At 49.7% G+C, this 20,127-nt stretch overlaps 1 protein-coding gene across 1 annotated transcript; it reads left to right on the plus strand.

Annotated features, from left to right (window-relative positions):
* The first annotated feature begins 17,255 nt into the window (after positions 1-17,255).
* PHLDA2 (pleckstrin homology like domain family A member 2) lies at positions 17,256-18,689 on the plus strand. Its single transcript, XM_030273917.4, has 2 exons — positions 17,256-17,819; positions 18,260-18,689. Exon 1 carries the CDS (start codon positions 17,389-17,391, stop codon positions 17,785-17,787), a length of 399 nt encoding a protein of 132 aa, XP_030129777.1. The 5' UTR covers positions 17,256-17,388; the 3' UTR covers positions 17,788-17,819; positions 18,260-18,689.
* The last annotated feature ends 1,438 nt before the right edge of the window (positions 18,690-20,127 follow it).

Below are 20,127 nucleotides of genomic sequence, written 5' to 3' on the forward strand. Positions count from 1 at the left end.
GTGCCTGTCTGGTCCCTGATGCTTCCTAGGAGAAACGAGCATCCCGTTGTGAATGGTGGAGTGTTAAACACAGCACCTTCCAGCTGTTTGGCCATACAGCTCCTGGCTCAACATCTGCCTTTGCCAAAAGCCAAAACAGGAGCCCTTGTAAATATAGCAGTGCACAGTTCTTTGATGTAAATCAGAACAAACTTGCTCAATTTGCAAGCAAACAGTCTGGAATCTTTTGTAGGAGTTGGGGTTTTTAGGGAGGCAGCATCATTACAATATTCCACATGATCTGTCCACTTTGGTCACAAATTGAATGAGGTGCTGGGGGCCAAACTGGTTTATGAATGTTAAGGTATTCCCACATCTGACCTTGCAGTCAGAAAATGTAACACTAATGCTCAGGTGCCATAGTGTTAAGGCAGGAATGAGGAAAGAAGGCAGGAAAAGGGATAGGTTCTGGGCTTATTATAAAAAATTAGATTTTGTAACCTAGTCTGACTGTAGTGCACTTGGGCAGGCATGGAGGGCAGTGTGAAGGTGTTTCTGACAAGGACAGGAATAATGAATGGAGCTTGCCCATGTGGAGACTGGCTCAGCACAGTGCAAGGCACATCAAACACTGAGATTTGACCTGGTTTGTTTCTCTTTATATTGGAAGAAACTGAATAATAGTTCCCCGTCCTCAAGCAGTACTTTCCACTACATGGTTAAACGGGAGTACTGCTACCTGGAGATAAACATCTGCAAATTAGCAAACCAAAGTAATTTATGTGCATGAATCCTGAAAGGCTGACTTTAATTTTGAGAAAACGGGAAATTCCAGAACATGTGGAGCAAATGTGCCAGCATCTAGGGAGCCAAATGGGTGGGTAATGAAGCTGCCTAGCAAGATGTTCATCCTAGGGAAAGCGATGGGAAAGCTGAGCTGGGATTAGCTCAAGCAGAGTTAATGCTGGTTGATACAGCCTAATAGAAAACAAATCTTGTCTAAACCCATCTTTGTTCTTCCCATTGCAGATCTCACCAATAATGCTAGAGATGAGCAGTTCTTAGACTTCTGTTTTCACTTACAGATTTTGTCTACAGGAAATGAACTGGTACCTGTACAGCTCATTTCTCTAACAGAGTATGAAGAACTGATGAGGTGGTAGGCAGAATGTCACAGCCACATAAATCCAGGCTGAATGATAAATCCAGGCTTGATGGAGTGTGGGTGTGCAAAAACCCACCAGTTATTGTTTGAATGAAATTTTTTTTAATATTGGTGTGTTTTGAGGACTGGGCCTTGAGACAAATAAATGAATGCCCTATGTAAAGCTAGCAGGAATTTTTAAAAATGGTGAGGTGAAAAGCTAAAAGTCTATGTGCATCCATGTCCGATTACCATCTCAGCACCCTGATAAAACCCTGAAGTTTAGTCTGTGGGAACATGCTTTGGTGATGCAGCCTTCATGTTGGTGGCGTCTCATTTGAGGGAGGAAAAAACTCCAGTTCTGGGCCTGAAAGTTGAAGCAGCTGGAAGCACTCCAAGAGAAATTTATCTAGGGTGTCACCTGCTCGGGACACAGTGACATTAACAGCCTCAGCGCCTGGGTTGTCTAGGAAGAGAGCCTTGGAGGTACTGCCCTGCTGCCCTATCTGATAGAGGAGCAAATGGCAAATGCTCTGCTGCCAGCTGAAACTCGGGGACAGCCTGTGGTTTCTCAGGAGCCCAGCACTGCATCAGGGTACCTTCCTGCAAGTTTGGTATTTGGGATAACAGAGCTTTCAGTTCAATTCCAGTATGTTCAGTTATTTGGGGTTTGCTATTTGGTTAGGACCTGTGGTACCTGGAAAAATTAAGATGGTTTCTGTGTGTATCCACTCTTCTCATTAAACGAGCTTTTCCTGTTTTAGAATAAAGGAGACTGGTAATAGATTCACGCTCAGTTAAATGCTGCCTTGCTGGCAGTTCCTCAAGCAAATGAGGTCTGCTGAGAAGCCAGCTCAGCACAGTGCAGGCCGGAGGAGCCCCACGCTGCAGAGGGACACGTAAGAAGAGGTCAGACTAGTTCAGCACCAGGAAATCGCTCTATCCCTGCGAGCTCAGCCATGCACAGGTGAGTTCAAGGTGTGAGACGTGGCCCTGCTGCCTGACGTTGCATTGAGGTAGCACCACCTTAGGAACTTGTGCTTGAAATGTGCACCTTGTTCTGAAGCATCTTTGCTCCAGCCCTGTTGGAAACAACTCTAGGTCAGGAAACATCATTCCCAGTTGAGCTGACAGGAAAGATGCAGAGGGACTGTTTAGAGGAAATACATTCACAGGACAAGGAGGCTTCAAACTGAGCAACAGCAGGTTTAGATTAGATATTCAGAAGAAATTATTATGAGGGTGGTGTGGCGCTGGCATAGGTTACCCAGAGAAACTGTGGTTGTCCAAACCCTGGCAGTGTTCAGGACCAGATTGGATGGGGCTATGAATAACCTGGTCTAGTGAAAGGTGCCCCTGGTCATAGCAGGGGGGTTGGAACAAGCTTTAAAGTCCCTTCCCACCCAAACAAGTCTGAGTCTATGACAAATGGCAATGTATAAATAAATATGTAAAAAATAAGAGTTCTGAATTTATGCTTCTTTATACTCTTGCCTTTTCCTAAGGATAAATACATGTATTATTCCCCAGCTAAAATCCACAGGGAATCTTCCCCTGAGGCTGAAGTCCTCACAGTTTTTACCTTTGCTGTCCACATTTTTCACTACAAATTGTTGTGCAAACAACTCTTGCAGTAGCTGTGACCTGTGTGTGGAAAAACTTACACCTTCCCTTTCCCAAATGGTTTATAGTTATCACACTGATAACAGGAAGAAATATTTTTTTTTCCATTTGCTCATATTGATGTCCTAAATACCACCAGCCTCTCACGGGCCAGGGCCATGAATCCTAAACAATAGATGCCCTAAGTCACTCTGGTTTGATAAGCATCCAAGAAAAAGAAAAGAGAAAAAATTTTAAAAAATCCAAGCCTGTGCGCTGTTAATGAGGCATCATGTGAATGAAGACTGAGCAGTTTTTCAAGTGCCAGCTTTTGTTTCCAGACTGGCTTTCCTCTCTGCTGGTTCACCTCGCCATTACACAAGCAAAAACGCTCGCTCCACCCAGCAGTGCTCACCTCTTGCACAAGCTGCCTTACCCTCCAGATTTTACCGTGGGAATTTGGACACCGTGTGGGGATGCCAGAGCAGATTAACACAACCCAGTGAGCTTGTGCTGCAGCTGCCAGCTCTGCTCCACAGAGAAGCCTCGTGGCTTCTGTGAGCCTCGCTGGAAACAGTCCCCCACTGCAAAAAAGATCCCTCCCAGCAAAGTTTCCTTTCCCCAAAAAGCATTGCCAGTGATGCTGTGGCCTCTTGCTGGCTCGCCCCTGCCTCCCTGCTTGCCCCCAGCACTTGCAAGGTGGACATAACCCTTACTAGACCAATCCCAGCTTGAGAAAAGGGCTGAAGAGAACGGAAACACTAGGGAAAGGAATTTACTCATCATTGATCACAACCTAAAGGGTGGAACAAAAACGTAATAATTTGCCCCTATTTGGGGCAGAAAACAAACAGCATAGGATGGTCGGATCTATCACTAATGCAAGTTTTTGCACTGTGCAAATATTCCTTGTGAGCTTAAATTGGGTTTTTTTACAAAGTAAATTCACTCTGGTTTTTGAGTCCACTTTTTATGGGTAAATGAGAACTTGCTTAGTTATTTAATGTCTATTTGATAAACTCTGTTAAGGCCGCACTTAGAAGGAGGTTGGGATTTTTTTTCCCTTTCTTTTTTTTTTTTTTTGTTCTTTTACTTAAACTAATTATCTGGTCTTCCTTCTTCCTTTTTCATCCTCTTGACTTAAGGCACATTCCAAACTCTTTGGTTTGCCTAAACAGAAAGAGCATGAGAAGGTTGGGTGAAAGATGAGTATTGGAGCTCCTACTAAAGCCAAGTGCTGAAGTCGGCGATGGGATATAACTTGTTAGGGGAGTTACAGCGCTTGCTGCAGAGGTCATGCAGAGCTCCTGCACACGAGTAAACAGTTCAAGGCGTTTTGATGCAGAGAAAAAACAATTAAGATATAACTGCTGCTGACATTCCCCTGAGCCGTTTCATCTCTTACCGCTTCAAAAAATCAGGGAAAAACAAATTATGTACTTTCAATCTGAGATTTATATAGGCTGAATTGTTGCTTAGCGTATGAAAAGATCAAAAAGGAGATCTTTGAAGACAGGTTGCCTACAAAGAACGCTGGACTGTTATTACACACACACACAAAAAAAAAAAAATAAAAGAGGTTAATAAGCACAGTTCAGGTCAAAACGTAGGCAAGTGCGTGTGTGCAATAAATTGTTTGCAAGGGCTGCTTGCTCAGGCGTTTCAAAGCTGGGCAGCAGGAGGGAAAAGCACGGAGCCGGCATCTGGAGCAGCAGCAGCAGCGCAGCATTCCACGTGTGCTCCACTCTGCGCTCACAGTTCAGACTCAGACTCCCTGCAGCTGCTTCGGCTGGAAACTCCTGCGGTCACAGAGAGGGCCTGGCTGGTTTTGGGGATCTCCTGGCCAAGGAGAAGAGGGATGGATCCCTCTTTCCCTCCACCCCCAGCTTCATCTTGTGCCTTCTGGGGAGCTGTGTTGCAGTCCCTTTCCCTCCATGAGGCCAAAAAGGCTGCAAATAAACACCCTGGGACTCAACCTCTGGGAAGTGATTGCTGCTATGGCTGGGGACAGCAAACGAGCAGTGCTCTGAACATTCACCCCACATCACAGCTTGAGGTCAGCAGGGGTGGGGATCACCCCTGTGCGTGCTCCTGGCCGTGGAAAAGAGCCATCCATGACTTTCCAGCATCCCTAGGAGATGGAGACCAAAATGCAGAGCTGCAGTAGTCATCCAGCTCTGGCAAGCCCCTGGCACAGCCTGGCACAAGGAATGCTGCCTCCCAGTCTTGTCCTCCGCCCCTCATCCCCCTGAGCATCCTTCCTCCACACCTGGCCTCATCTGCGGGCGTAGGGCAGGAGGAGGCAGAGGAAGGAGAAGAGGCAGAGGAAGAAGAGGAGGCAGAGGAAGGAGAGGAGGCAGCCCGGCCTTCCTCCCCTCCGCGGTGTGCGGCAGGCTCTCCCAGCAGCCAGCCCGACCAGTACGCGGGGTTTGCCGGCTGCGAGGAGCCGCCAGCACCATCTCACTGCGGGTCCGAGTTCAAAGGCAGCCCTGATGAAGACGATGGGGAAGGCAGAGCAAACAGACACCGTAATTGCGGTGCGCGCTTTCTCATCTCCGCGGCAAGTTGCAAAATGTGCCGCCACCTCCCTTGTCAGCCGGGCTTTAATTGGCTTTAATGAACCGGCAATTACATGATTTCAATTTTTAATTAAAGGCGGTGTTGGTGCAGGGGAGGGGGCACCGACCCCTTTCGAGCTTGTCAGTGGCACATAGGGAGGAATCTGCGTATGGCGCAGTAGGGATTTTGGGGGGCTCCTCCCTCATCCCCCTGGGCGGGGAGGGCTTCATGGGGACTCTGGGCTAGGAGCAGATGGAAGCCAGATGCCTCCCAGCCACGCCGCTGGCAATTGTAGATCTTGCTCCAGCACCTCCAAGCAATCAGCTTTTTTTTTCTTTTTTTTTTTCTTTTTTTCTTTTTTCTTTTGTTTTTCTTTTTTTTTTTCTTCTTTTTTCTTTTTTTTTCTTTTTTGTGCAGAGACAGCAGATCAAAGGGGCAGCAAATAAGTAAAAAAAAAAAAATCCAAAAAACCCAAAAAAACAAACAAAAAAAAAACAACCAAAAAACCCAACCCCAAAAAGCCCTCCAAAGCCAAACCAATCCCTCCCCACACACTGCACCAGTCAGAAACACCTCCTGGATCAAGTGCTGGGTGCATGTTGGCAGGAGGAGCTGCTGGGGTGGGATGCGTGTCTGAAAGCTAAAGCAGAACCACAACTGGGAGCTGATTTTATATTTTATATTTTATTTTATTTTATTTTATTTTATTTTATTTTATTTTATTTTATTTTATTTTATTTTATTTTATTTTATTTTATTTTATTTTATTTTATTTTATTTTATTTTATTTTATCCCAAGGAGCAGGCAGCTGCCCTGTGATAGAACCCCTATCCTATGACCCCACACAGTGAGCACCAAGGTGGGACTGACCCACCCAGCTCACATGCTCATTTTTACTATAGACACCACCATGTCTGTCTGTGCTAAAGCATGACTGGAGAGGGAAAAATGGAGGCACGTGGTAGATATGTCCCTTGGGAAGCAGTGATAATTGCAGGGCCCGAGCTTCTGGCTGAGTCTCTCAGTTTGATTTCTCTCTCTGGCAGCCAGGAAGCCGGAGCTTTGGCCTTGACTTGGTTCCATGTGCTGGGACGTCCTTCCTCATCGTGTTTCTATAAAACGTAATCGCTTTACGACTTCCTCTCAACAGATAAAAAATCATTAAGAAGAAAAGCTGGCGACTCTGCGGCTGCACCGCACCCTCGGCGTTCCCTCCGCCCCGGCCACCATTGCCGGGCTTGCCCTTGGCTCGCAGGGCCCGGTGGCCCCGGGACCACCGAGCTGCTGGCCAAGCGTGGCTGGGGTGCCCAGGGCCACCAGTGCCCACGGAACAGCAGCCACAGGCAGAAAGGTGGCCAGGCCTGCACTATGGCCAGTGCCACTTCACAGAGCACAGCCTCAGGGAGGGCAAGGGCAAAAGAAAAGGGAAGAAAAGGGAAAGAAGGCAAGGTCCGGGTTGGCAGGTCCTTGTGAGCAGCGATCAGTTCACCTGCTCGTCAAATATAGCTGGAGCTGGCTGCTGTGTGGGCAGGCTGAGTCACCCTGCTGCTGGCCAGCTGCCCCAGCCCCGTGCCAGATGGGAGAACAAGGTCGCCTTTAAGCGGGGAGAAGTGAAACCTGCCTTTTTAAACACCCGGGTGGGAGCTGGGACAGTCAGCACTGAGCCAGCAGCCTCCTCCCTTTGAAGGTTGAGGCTGAGATTCCCTGCAGGCTCAGTGCCAGCCCCCTGCAAGCACAAACCTCCTCCCTGCCTTCCCACTTCCTTTGCCCTGGGGTCCCAGATGCTCCACAAAAGCTCATCGCCCTCACTACCCGCAGCAGTCATCAATCACAGCATGGTTTGTGGAGGGGACTGCTTTACAGTGACCCACAACCTGTTATCTCCCAGAGAAGTGCAGTCTGCTCCCACAGAGACAGCTGCTTCTCCATCCCAGTACCCAGCTTTCTCACAAGATGAAGGCCTTTCCCCCCTTTCTTCTCTCATTACTGCTGGATGAGAAATCACTTGATCCAAGATGACATGCAGCAACTGCTTGCAGAGAATGAAAGAAAACCGCTTTCCTGCAGTTCAGGCTGGGGAAAGAGGGTGCCCTTCCCTTGGGGCAGCCTCATCCTCATCCTCATCCTCATCCTCATCCTCATCCTCATCCTCATCCTCATCCTCATCCTCATCCTCATCCTCATCCTCATCCTCATCCTCATCCTCATCCTCATCCTCTTCCTCACCCATCTGTGAGCAGCCATCACTGTTAGAGCCTGGCTTCACAGCAGAAGCGCCAAAGGACGATAAGTGGTGGAATGGCTGTAGCTAAAGGGGATTTCTGGCTGTGGGTGTGGTTGTGCTTCTCTTGGCCCTGGTCAACACTCAAAGAGTTTTCCCGTGGAGGAGACAACCGGCCCTTGACAGGCAAGTGAAACAGGAGCAGCCGTGAGTCACCAAAGATAAAGGTCAAGCTCCTTATCATCCATGGGAGAGGCTGTGGCTGGGTGTGCTGCAAAGAAATGTGCTCAGAGGCCAGCCAGAGCCAAAATTCCCAGTGCCATGGACACCTCCACCCAGGGGACCAGCCCAGGGGGTGCTGGTTTTCTTTTTCCACTGCCATTTCCCAGCAGCATCCGGCGGTGATGATGGGTTCCAGTGGTGCCGTGGGCCAAGTGGCGCCGACAGGGTGGCTGAATGGGTGTTAGATGAGCTGTGGGTGCTGAAGCACCCACACGGCTCCCACAGGGTGCTTGGCTGTTGCCACGTGTTGCTGGAGTGCCCACAGGTAAGTCCTGTCCTCCACGGCAGGAAAAAAAGAGGTATTCTCACTGAAATCAAACATTTTTCCTCCTGCCGTCACATAGCTTCTCACTTCAAGGTCTCATGAGGAAAGTTAAGGCTGGAGATGTGCCTAAGGGAGTCCAAAAAGGCTTTTAGAGAAGCCTTGGCAATGAAAGGAGGCTGGCAGTGTCTGTGTTGGAAACTCCAGCCTCATTTTCCAGTATTTTGGCCAAATGTGTGATTTTCTATTTGTGTCCTTGGGTTACTGCTCTTGCAAACAGGCACAGTCATGGACATGCAGGTCCCTTCTGGAGTGCCCTGCCCGTGGCCTCCCCGGCCGCTCACGTTCCACGAGGGCTTTTGCTGCAGCCCCGGATCCCGCAGTTCTGACCAGGGGTTTCCAATTATGGGAAATGTGTCCGGTTCCACTCCTGACTCCTGCTCCAGTAAGGCTGGAAGAATGACTTAGTCATCCTGGCTGCCTGCCAAGCCATTTAACTCCTTTTGCTCCGTTTGGAGGTTATTTCCGGGCTCCAAAGGCCAGCAGGACTCCGCACTACAAATGTCCAATAGCCAATGAATGGATTGAGGAAACAAGGAATTGAAAGCAGTTTATCCCTGCTGTAGCAACCCTGGTTACAACACCTCCGGAGAAGCTCAGATAAACCCATCCTGGGTAGTAAATGCCAGTCAGTGCCACCTGTCCTTGGCTGAAGAAAAATTCCCTCTTCTAAAGGACAGCAGTAATATGGGAGTAATAGCTAAGATTTTGTGATAATTGTCCCAGCCAGCTCTCAGTGATTACCCCACAGGAAAGGGCTTTCTGTGTTTTAAGCTGTCACACAGTGTTAGAGAAGTCCTGAGTTTTCAGATCAATGCAAATAACTTCCTCCCCACTCCTGCAGCTGTACCAGAGGCTGGGATGGAGCCCCACTGAGCTGACAGAGGGCATGGAAAGGGCAAAGTATGGGGGCCGGGTTCCAGAGGAAACCCCTGGAAAGGGAGAACAAAACTGCCCTAAATAAAGCAGCAGGATGCCCCTGGCTGAGCATAACATCTCTGTCCTGCTCCCCCCTGATCCTCTGTGCCCTGGCTGCATCACTCCAGTTCATCATTCCGCTTTACCCTGGGCTGCCCTGCCTCCAGAGAAATCTATTTTTGGCTCGTCGTGGGGGAGCAGAGCCTGGCCAAGGTTACATGCCAAGCACCCTCATTTCCTCCTCTTAACTGCCTCCCTGCTTTATCACAAACTTTCTCACTTCATCTTTTTTTCCACTCATAAAGGCTGCAGTCACTGGGCTCCCACACTGCCCAGGGCCACCAGGCTCAAACCCATCCCCTAAAACGTTGGCTTTTGGCTCCCTCCACAAAACATACAGAGGTTTCCTCAAACCCATTCTCCCTGCCACCAAATTGTAGTTTCTCTAATAGAGCAGGGAAAAAAAAAAAAAAAAATTCCTCAGCTTTTTATGGCTTAGGATTTCCCTTTCACACCTCCTGGCTCAGCCAAGCGGCACAGGGACCACCAGGAGGAGAATAACAGCATCACCAATGCTTGCCCAGCCCCAGCCCCAGCTCCCAGCCTGGTGGGACATGCCCTGAGCTACTCATTGCAAATATTTGCCCAGGTGGGGCCAGGTGTTTGAGTATGAGGTGGGCTGAGTAACCAGCAGGAAAGATGAAAGTTTGACTTCTACATCTTAGCCCCATTGGCAAATATTAACTCAAGGAGCAAGCGGACTCCTGTTATCCCCCACCACATGAGACACGAAATTAGGAGGCACGTGGAGCTTATAAACACCAACATCCACAGCTCAGGACTACTGGACTCACCCCAACCCTTTTATTTATTTGATAAATGAAAGAGTGGTAGGAGTGGGGAGACAAATCAGCAATAGGTGAGATCTGGGAAAACCAATCAGAACTGGAAAAATACACTTTGCTGATTTCCATTCTTCATTTCATCCAACGTTTCAGGACTTTTTTTTTCCCCCATGGCTTTCAGATGTCACTGAATGACCTGAAGTTGCTGCTTAGAGAGTATTTTTTTCATTTTATTCCATCATATAAGACACCTGTTTCCCTCCAGCCTTCCTGAGCACTGCCAGCCAGGCAACAGAGCATCCTCAGCTCCCGCTGCTGGCACCAGCAGAGACCTGGCCATGGGCACAGGTTTAGTGGGACAGCAGCAGGGTAATGCTAGCAGGTAAAGATCACAGCAGTGAAAACACTGGCAAGGAGGTAAAATCCTCAGGAGGGGACAGACAGAAAAAAAAATCCTAAACCTCACCTGCTTCCCTTCACTCCTGCCACAGTGCAGTGTCCCAGTTTCAAAAAGGAAAATTGGCAGCCAAAGCACAATGTGAAACACAGTATCAACTCTACCACCTGGCCTGCCAAACACACCCCAGCTGTCCAGGAGACAAAAAGGACACTCTTTCCCCTCCAGCTACTTCCCACAACCTGGCCCTGGCCACTTCTGGGAATGATGCACTGGAGGAGCTTCTTTTTGATGTTTTCCCAGCCCTCCTGGAGACAGGAAACATCCCAAAGCTGGACAGTACCATGACCTTATATTCCCCCAACTCCCTAAAGTTTGCTGATGTTGTGGTTAGGCAGTCCTGTGATCCTTTTCAGTGTTTACTCTAAAAGTTTATACACTGTTAAAAAGAAAAAAAAACAGGCAAAATTCGGAATGCGGGGGCAGGAGGATGCGCCAAAGGAAGCTCAGCGCTGTGCTGTCAGGACAGCCAGGTGAGGACACGGGTCACACTGGCACCTGGGTGACACAGGACATCTGGCACTTGTCAGCCACAGTCTCCACACACAGATAAAGACAGGACAAAGATGGTTCAAAGCCACTTCCTGGATCTTGGCAGATTTCAAAAGGATGGGTAATGTGGAGCAGTGACCTTCAGTACGCAATGTCAGCATATTTCTGCAAAGCCTGGCCCTTCACAATCTCTGGTAAAGGCACAGCAGGGTAATAAAAGGCTGGCCTACCCAGGCAGGCAACGTCAGGCTGAATGGCATGAGCTGAAACCACCAGGGACTTCCTATGCAGAGAGCTCACCAGTGTCAGCCCTGAGATCTCAGACATTTATTGTTGCTGCTGAAAATAAAGATATCCCAAATATTTGTCCCAAGAGATTTAGTATGAGAAGTTGAATCCTTCAGCGGGGGAATGTCCCGTCATTTTAAAACCGTGAGCTGTAGCCTAAATCATCTCCTGAGCTCACTGCATATGGGAAAACGTTGACAGTATTCAGAGGGGTCAGTAAATAACCTCACAGTTCAAGGCAGGGCTTGGCAAGCCATTGGCTGGGCTTTCCATTTCCTTGGCAGAAGGGGAGGTACTGAGTCCCCATGGGTCCCACAGCGGCCCTGCAATGGAGTTCTGACATCTCATGGATCCCCCCATGATGCTCAGCAAGCTGCTTTGTGAAGAGAATTGTGAGAACAGACTGTATTGAGGTCTGTATTGAGCATCAAAACAGCACTCTTGGACCAAACCCAAACTGCGGGGTCAACACCCTCCTTGCCTGCATGAAGATGCATCCAGGCTCCTCCAAGCCAGGCCAAGCTACACAGGGATCTTGCAGCGTTGTTTTACCTGTTGTATTTCTGCCAAATGGGCTTGAAATTGGGCCAAGAGGCTCAAAGATATGGGTATTAGGAGGGGCAACAACAGCCCAAAAGACCAGATAACACAAGACTTCTTTTCCATTTTTGTTTTAATAACCAAACTAGACACCTACACAGTGTCCAAGAGTGGGGAACCCACTACACACACAGTCATGCCCAGGCTGCTGGGAAGAGACAGAGCAAAACAGCCCCTCTCCCCCCAGTTTTTAATCCCTTCATGGAGCTTAAGTGCCTGGAGTCCTCCTAAGCAGGTTTGATTTGGAACATTCCCACCCTTATTTGGCTGTCTGCTGCGGAACACAGCCAAGGACCGGCTGATGGGAAATGACATCTTTTCTTCCCGGCTCCTCACAACTGCTCCATGACTGTCTGCAGCAGTTTACAACATGTAATGGTAACACACTGACTCAGTGGGATGAGACATTTCAAGCTTCTCAGGAAAAAAGAGTCTTAGTCAGATAAATATTAGTAAATTGAGCAAGCTGGCCTACGTGCTATTGCTGATTAATCCATGGCTTGCGTATGGTACAAAAAAAGGATCTCCCAGATTGAGCAAAGATGCCCTTGTTTAAATTAACCCAGCAGCTCCAACCTCACTGCCTATCATTTACTGTAATCACCTAACAAACACCCTTGGTGGCCTTCATCTCCCTGGCTGAGACCTTTCCAAGTGAACTGTCCCTAAGAGAAAAGCTTCTTCACCTGAGCTTGGCCATCTCAGAGTGATGTACCCAAGCTCCCTCTGTGTTCATGGCAAGGCCTGAATATCCCCAAGGGAGACTGAGTCCCCTCCCAGGACATCTCCATTATGGGCAGCTGGCCCTGATGTGCTCCATGCCCCTCCAGGAGGTCCTGCCTGCAGAGGGATGGCCACCCACCAGCTCACCAGTGGTGTTTGGAGGGACCCAATGGAACCAGTTTGTCCTAGGATATTTCTGAAGGAAGAGAATATTAAGGAACTTATAGCCAAAAACTTCCCAGAGATACTCTGGAACAGTCAAAAACAAAACCAAAACCAAACAAAAAACTTCAGAAACAAACAAAAAATCAAAACAAAACCCAACCCCCCTCCCCCCCCCCCAAAAGAAAAAAAAAACACCAAGAAAAACAAAAACAAAACCCCAACCAAATCTTTTCAGGAGTATAAAGATGTGGGGAAAAAAAAATGAATGAAATAGGAAAAACATGAAAAAATACTGAAAAAAAACCTCATCACAAACTTTACCCAGTAACAAGCCACCCTGTTAGTTTACAGCTATTTAGAGTATTTTGAGTACAAGTTTCCTAGGAGACCCAGTGGTCACTATACTGAGCTCCAGCTAAAAGTGCCTGTGGATACAGCTACGCCCTAACGTAAACATGGAGGGCAGCAATTTACAATGCAAGACCATATGTTCCTCTGTTACTAATCGACTTCAGCTGCAGGATTACAATGTCAGTCCTGTAAACCAGCTTTTTCCCCTACAGATGTCATGTTGAAATCATTATAATAAGAGCAATTTTACAGCCTTCAGTCTCCACTTCCCTCTGCTGCTGAGAAGCCTGCATTAATGCCAGCAAAATTAGGGGTCTTTCTCCAGGGACAGAGCCCTGGGAGAGGAGATGCACAGCTCCAGGATTACACAGGGACAGTGGGAACAAACCCAAGACAGCTGCAGGAATGCCAGTACCCTGCAATGGCTAATAGCTGCAGCAGGAGCTCCTGCATCTTTTGGGAGGGAGATGCAATGTTGGGGCCAGCTGGAAACCCTGGTGGGATAAATGCATGGCTAAATCATACAAAAAAGGGCAGCAGCTCCTACTGATGGGCACATGGGGAGAGCTGCCTGTGTGGAGTCAAAGTGAGAAAAGCCACATTTTTTGGGCATTTTTCCTTGGTGTGATCCCTATCCATCCTCATCCTTGACCTTAAAGCACGGGCTGCCCCTGGCAGTGCCTGCCTGGCTGCCGTGCTTTGTTACCATGACTCACGTAGCTAAGGCAACCCGATGTTGCCCGCAGCAGGGTACATGACGCCTCCTCCTCGGAAACGATGATCAAATGCATCCTCTGGAGCGGTCAGAGGCGTGTGTCACGGCAGAGCCATCGGTGCAGCCTGCAAGAGCTGGCACCGCCAGCCCACCCATCGAGGCTGAGCATGGCCATCCCATCCCACACCCATAAAATAATCCCTATACACCACACACGTACAAGAACACCCTCCCCTTGGCAGCCGAATGCTGGTCCCTTCTCCTGGGAGGGGGATGAAGTCACACTTCCATGTCAAATTGCCATTTAGGCTTTTAAAATGCCCCTAGTAAATTTGAGATGGCTTTGGGGCAAAGCAGAGGGTGGTGCCAGCACCCCTGGCAAGTGTGGGAAGAGGGAGATGGCCGTGTGGGACAAGGCTCCTGTGACTGAATGTCAGTCTGCTTCCCATCACCTTCCTCCGGTTCACACTCCCCACCGTGTTATTTCCCCCCTCTTTATAAGAACAGAGACAAATTCCTAAATTTTGAGATTCCTGGAGATGTCCTGTATTTGGGGGGCAAGGAAGGGTCAGTGGCTGATGGCTTCATATTAAAGGCAGCTTTATATTAAAGGTGGTTGTGTTTGGGAGCTCACACACTGTCGAGGCACAGCCACGGTGACGTGCTGGGCTGCAAGAAAAAAGTCCCTTCTCTTTCTCTCACTGGTAACACAACTAAACAACTAAACCTAAACTAAAGGGAGTGATAGGTTCCTCCCAGCTGCCAGCCCCAGCTTGGACAGAGACAGCAGCAGCACCTGAGCTGCAATCACCCAAAGCTCCCATTAGCTGCAGCTTGGTCATGGCCCTTAATTATCAAAGCCATCCACTACCTACACATACTCACACCACCCTGTGACACTTGTCCCAAGCTTTGGTGCCAGGGTACGATGCAGGGCTGCATCACATCTCTTACCCCTCTCCCCAGATGCTGAGGAGAAACCAGTGCCCTGCTGTCAGCTCTTCACCTAAGTTATTAACCTTATTATTTTAAAAAATAGGGAAATATAAATATTTTTTCTTCCCTCAGGCAAAATTAACGCTATATACTTGTATCAGCAGTGACCAGCTACCATGGCATGCACTAGGATTAGGGCTGTGCTACTTACTTGTAAGGAATTGTCATGTTTCCAGAACCAGGTGGCTCTGAGCTCCTTGCAGGTCTCCATTCTTTCCTGAGAAATGTTCCTGTAGGACATTGCTTGTGATTTGGCTCTGCTGCCCATTTTGGATTCAGCTACAGTCACCTTTGCTTTCTGTCTCAGTAAATTTAATTAAATTTTAAAATCTGCATGGTCACAATGGCAGAGACCCTATGGTATTTTTCTTTTTATTCTTTTATCCACTTAACTAACCCATCTTAGGTAAAAACATGGAGCCTTCATACAATGGACATATGTCCAAAACTAGGGCCCCTGTTCAGCAAGAACCTACCTTTTTCCACTGTGAGCAATTTTTTTCACTTTTTTCCCCTAGCAGTTTTCTAATTTGGCCAGCATTAAGGCGAGTTTGCTGAGGTGACAGCTGGGGGAGGCTTTGAATATTTCAAAATGATGGATAAATGCACAAGAAAAATCACCCAGATGAAAGCAAAAGCAGAAAGACAGAGACCAAAGTGGTCTTCAAACCCTGCATCTACAGATACAAGTTTGATTTAAAAGGAAATTCAGGTTCTTTTACTAGAACTTTTGAAGCAAGTTGTGCACAAACATGCCAAGTCCTGCAGCTTTTCCACACCAGAAACCTTCCTCCAGATGTTCCTTGTACTCTCCTGACTTACTGCCTGTTTTTGGGGTTTTTTTTCTCTTTTTGAAGTGGTGTTCCATTTCCTGTGCACAAAGACCATTTCCTGATTAATTTTGGGGCCAAATTGAAAATATCCTATTGATTTCTGCTTAATATCCAGCTCTGCTCCTGGCTGGCTCCAGCACCCTTATTTTAATGGGGCCTTTTGGTCAGAAAGTGGTTTTACAGGGCTGTTCCTCTCACTTTAAAAAAAATAAATCACACTGAAAAGTAGTGCTGGCTCCCAGGGAAAAGCCTGCAGCTCTTCCTATGCCAGGTCATAGCTCCACATATGTTCTACAGCCTCTGCCCTACCCCACAAGCAGGGATGGCCACCATGGTCTTCCCAGAACAGTTCCCAGCCCATCCCTCCCTGAAAAGCTCAGCCAAACCATTCCTGGCTTATTCATCAAGCCCAGGAGCATCACACAGCCCCCCACACCTTTTTCCTGACCCTCCCCACAGATGTGCACGCTGCAGTGAGTTATCAAAGCGTGGCCCTATACTCTGGCAGACGAGTGATTTGCAGAGGAAGTGGGTTTGGCTCTAGCTCTGATGTGTTCCTGGGAAATGGGCTTCTGACCCTGCCGACTCCCTGGGAGCGCTGCCAGCCTCTTCAAAGGCCCTGCTCTGTAAGCTCACCTCTGGGCTTTGCCTTGCAAGCACCTATAGGGGTGCCAGTCATTCGAGGAAGGCGATGGAGAACAGGGCTCAAAGTCCAAAGGGTGATGCTGCACATGGTACATACCTGAACAAATACTGCTGGAGGAACAGCGTGAACAAGTTCATTAAGCACAGCCCTGCCCTTGGCTGCAGCATCAAGGCAATGGCTGGGAAGCTGGATCAGCCCTGTGTCAACTATCGTGAAAGAATGACAAAATTAAAGGTGTCCAAGAGGAAGGGACTGCAGGCTCACACGTGCCTCTTAAAGATCACCTCCAGCTGCCACAGCCTTTCCTGACTTCACCATTGTGCTGGGCACTGCCCAGGCTATAACTGTGGTGCCTTCCCTAGAGGAGGGAATGGGCTAGGGGGGAGAAAATGGGATAAATCCAGTGATTGCAGGGGATAAAAGTAAAGGGAAGCAGTGTTAATGCAAAACTGGAGAGATGGGCTGCCCTCAGGAAAGGATGAAGGAAGGGCTGATGGTGATGGTGCAGAGCTGGCCAGATTCAGGTCCTCAAATGAAGCTGGTGGGCTTGGTCAGGCCCTGGCAGAGTCTCTTGGGGTGACCAGGGGCTGGACAGAGACCAGATGTCCATAGGAGATGGCAGAAGCCCACCCTGGGCTTGGCTCAGGCCTCTCTGCCCCAGATAGAGATGATGCCAGGGCAGACCCAATGCTGTGAAGATGCCCAGACCCAGGCCCCTGGGAACAGAGCATTGGGAGCATCCTGCACCCCATTTGGGATCTGAGAAGTGGCAGGGAACGCTCAGAGGGGCACGATGGGGGCTGTCTCAGATCACGGTGGCCCCCTCCTCAGCGCAGGGGGGCTATCCCTGACGGGCAGAGGAAACAGGGGGTAGGGTAGGGAGGGCAGCGGGCACACAGGACTGGGATCCCCTCACGGGGCAGCAGCATAGCGGAAGCCCTCGGCGAGCCAGCCGGTGCGGGAGGCAGCCCGTCCCCACGCCTGCCCACCCGGGGCAGCGCCCAGGACCGCCGCTGTCCCCGGGCCCAGGCCGCAGCCGCGGGCACGGCGGCACGGGCGGGAGCCGGCCCGGGCGGGAGGGAGGCGGGGCGGGAGGGGGCGGCGGGCCGGGCTCCCCGGGGGAGGCACCGGAAGGCGCCCGGCGCTGATTCATTGCAATAAATTGTTCCCATCGCGGCGCGGCTCGGTCATCGCCGCCCGAGCAGCCGTGGGGAGCAGCAGCCGGAGCCGCCGCCGCCGGGGAGCGAGGATGAAGATGCAAGCCGAGGTGATCCGCGAGGGCGAGCTGGAGAAGCGGAGCGACAGCCTTTTCCAGCTGTGGAAGAAGAAGCTGGTGGTGCTGACCAAGGACAGCCTCAGTCTCTTCCCCGACGGGCACAAGCGGGCCAAGGGCAAGGAGCTGGGCTTCGGCTCCATCCTCAAGGTGGACTGCGTGGAGCGCACGGGCAAGTACATCTACTTCACCATCGTCACCAAAGACCGCAAGGAGATTGACTTTCGGTGTCCGGACCAGAGCTGTTGGAACGCCTCCATCACCATGGCCCTCATCGACTTCCAGAACAAGCGGGCCATCCAGGACTTCAAGAGCCGCCAGGAGATGGAGCAGGCGGCGGGCACCCAGGAGCGGCGGCTGGCCCGGGCGCCCTGAGCCGCCCGCCCGCCCGGCCGGCCCGGCCCCAGGTGAGCCCGCCCGGCCCCTCGGCGCTGCTGCCGCGGCACTTCGTGGGCTTTTCGCTAGAGCTCTTACAGTGATCTGAACTCCGCGCAGCCCTTGTGGCCGGAGGCAGCCGCGCCCCGAAACCGCGCCGGGTGCCCAGTGCCGGCTTTCGGCAGCGCGGCCCCGTCCCGACCCCCGCAGCGGGGCTGGCCGCTTCTCCCTGCCTGCCGGGGAATTTCTGCCGGCAGCCGCGCTTCTGCACTCTGCTGAGAGCACCGTGTGGGGGTGGCGGGCAGTAAGAAATGGCACTTGGCGGTGCTTTCCTCACAGAATCTGATAAAAAAAAAAAATCTGTGAAAATAAATGCTCAGTGCTTACTCTCCCTTTAAAGCCCCCCATTTTCCTTTCCTGTGCCTTGCTGTGCTACTTGTTAACTAACCCACTTCCTCTTGCTACCTTTTAGAGAATACCACTGGATGATAAACCAGATCGAGTGTCTTGGACTGAAATGGGACAGGGTACCAATGAAGGAAAGCAAAGAAGAGAGCTGGAAGCAGCTTGGTTTTTTCCAAGCCCGTTGTGGCTGCTGAGCAAAGAGCCCTGAGCTTTGCCTGAGATGCATAAAGAAAAACCAAAGACTTTCGTACAGGACTTCTAGCAAAGCGTCCACGTGTTTTGAGTGGCACAGCTTTGTGAACTATTATCTTCTATTTATGAGATGCAAGGAAGATTCAACACTGACGGTGTTAAACACAGTTTAAATTATTTGTAGTATCTATATTTGTATTTATTTTGTTGAATGTCTTTCAGCAGTTATTGGTCTTAATATTGCTTTTGCATTAATGTGTCCATTCCAAATAAATTACTTGAAATGTTCACTTTTTATTACTGTACTCTGGGCTGCAGTAACTTTTGTTGAGGCGTATCTGTGGGTACGGCAGTGGTGAAGCGGCTTAAAAAGAGTGGGTAAGGCTTGGCTTTTTGGTGCCCTGGACTGGGCAGTGGGATGTGAAGAAAGCCCAGATAACCTGCTTGTGTTTGACCTTGTCTCCTGACCAGGAAGGGAAGACGTGTTGAGGTTCAGTTCTGGTTAGTGGTGGAGATAGAAAAGCCTACCATAGCTTGCAGAAGTGCTCCTCTGGAAGCTCTTCCTCACAGAATCCAGTAATGGCAGCTGCAGAAGGCGCAGGAGCTCCCTGCCACGGGAAAATGCTGCTCTCTGCGAACGCCCTTCGTCCTCCCCAGCCCCCATAGCTTAGTCCTGTGCTAAGGCACAAAACTGGATTCTTGGTTTCGGAATAAGAGCGCCAACGCTCCATGGATTCCTCAGCTTTGTAGCAAAGCAAGCTGAACTTGCTCTCCCCTCTTCCTTCACTTCTGCAGTCTCTAGACAGAGTTAAATTTCTCCAGGATAACTGAAGAACGGAGGCAGGCAGGCTTTTTTCTTATAGCACCCGGACCAAGAAACTTGGAGAAAAATTAGCTGGTTTTTTGGTGCTGAAGTTTGTGGTTTTTTTTGTGAGGCTTAATCCTCAATAACTAACTTGGGCTTCCTCGAGAGCAATGCTGCATTACACGACTCAGTTCTGGCAGTCAGGACTGTGAGCATAGCACACAAAGTACTTGCTGTAAACTTGGTCATTTCCAGCAGGAAATTTCCCCTTCCCAATATTGGCACAATTCTTGCAGGAGACTGTACTAGAAGAAGTTGCCAAGGGTGTAATTGCATAAGCCTGTAGTAAGAGCAAAAGATACTCAGTACAGGGAGGGGTAAAAACCTGGAAGGAGGGTTGGCCCAGTTTCTGGAAGTGGCAGGGAGGCTCTGGCACTGCAGCCTGGTACATCGGGACTTTGCATCCTCGATGCTTGTTGCTGGCAGCTCCTGCACAGGCAGGGTTGCACATGACTGAGCTGTGGATGTAACAAACCTCTGGCCACAGCATTTGAAAGCCTTTGGCCTCAGTGCCCCCTCTAACCTGAAAATGCTGGAGATGCAGTTAATGCAGCAAAACAATGCTCAAAAGCAGATGTGTTTTACCCCCTGTTTTTTCTTGGTGGCATTTCAGGGCGCTGAAATAAAACGTCAAACCAGAGCAAAGGCACTGGCTCCTAATCCCCTTCAGTTTCAGTGAATCCAAGCAGGAATGCTGCCTAAGGACAGCTGAGGGTTGGGGGCTGTTTCCTGCCACAACAGCCACTGCAGCAGGGGGTTAATGGGAGCAACCTGATAGCTCCAGAGGTCCCATGGCCCCAGTTGCTCCAGCATGGCTCCAAGACGTTTGCAAACTGATCTGTCCCTTACTCTAGATGCAAATGCTGACAAAATGGAAG

The sequence above is a fragment of the Taeniopygia guttata genome, chromosome 5, assembly GCF_048771995.1.
Source record: "Taeniopygia guttata chromosome 5, bTaeGut7.mat, whole genome shotgun sequence".
Lineage (NCBI taxonomy): Eukaryota > Metazoa > Chordata > Aves > Passeriformes > Estrildidae > Taeniopygia > Taeniopygia guttata.

What these genes read in the sequence shown, in the direction of transcription:
- PHLDA2 (XM_030273917.4), top strand. Translation starts at nt 17,389, where the DNA reads ATGAAGATGCAAGCCGAGGTGATCCGCGAGGGCGAGCTGGAGAAGCGG.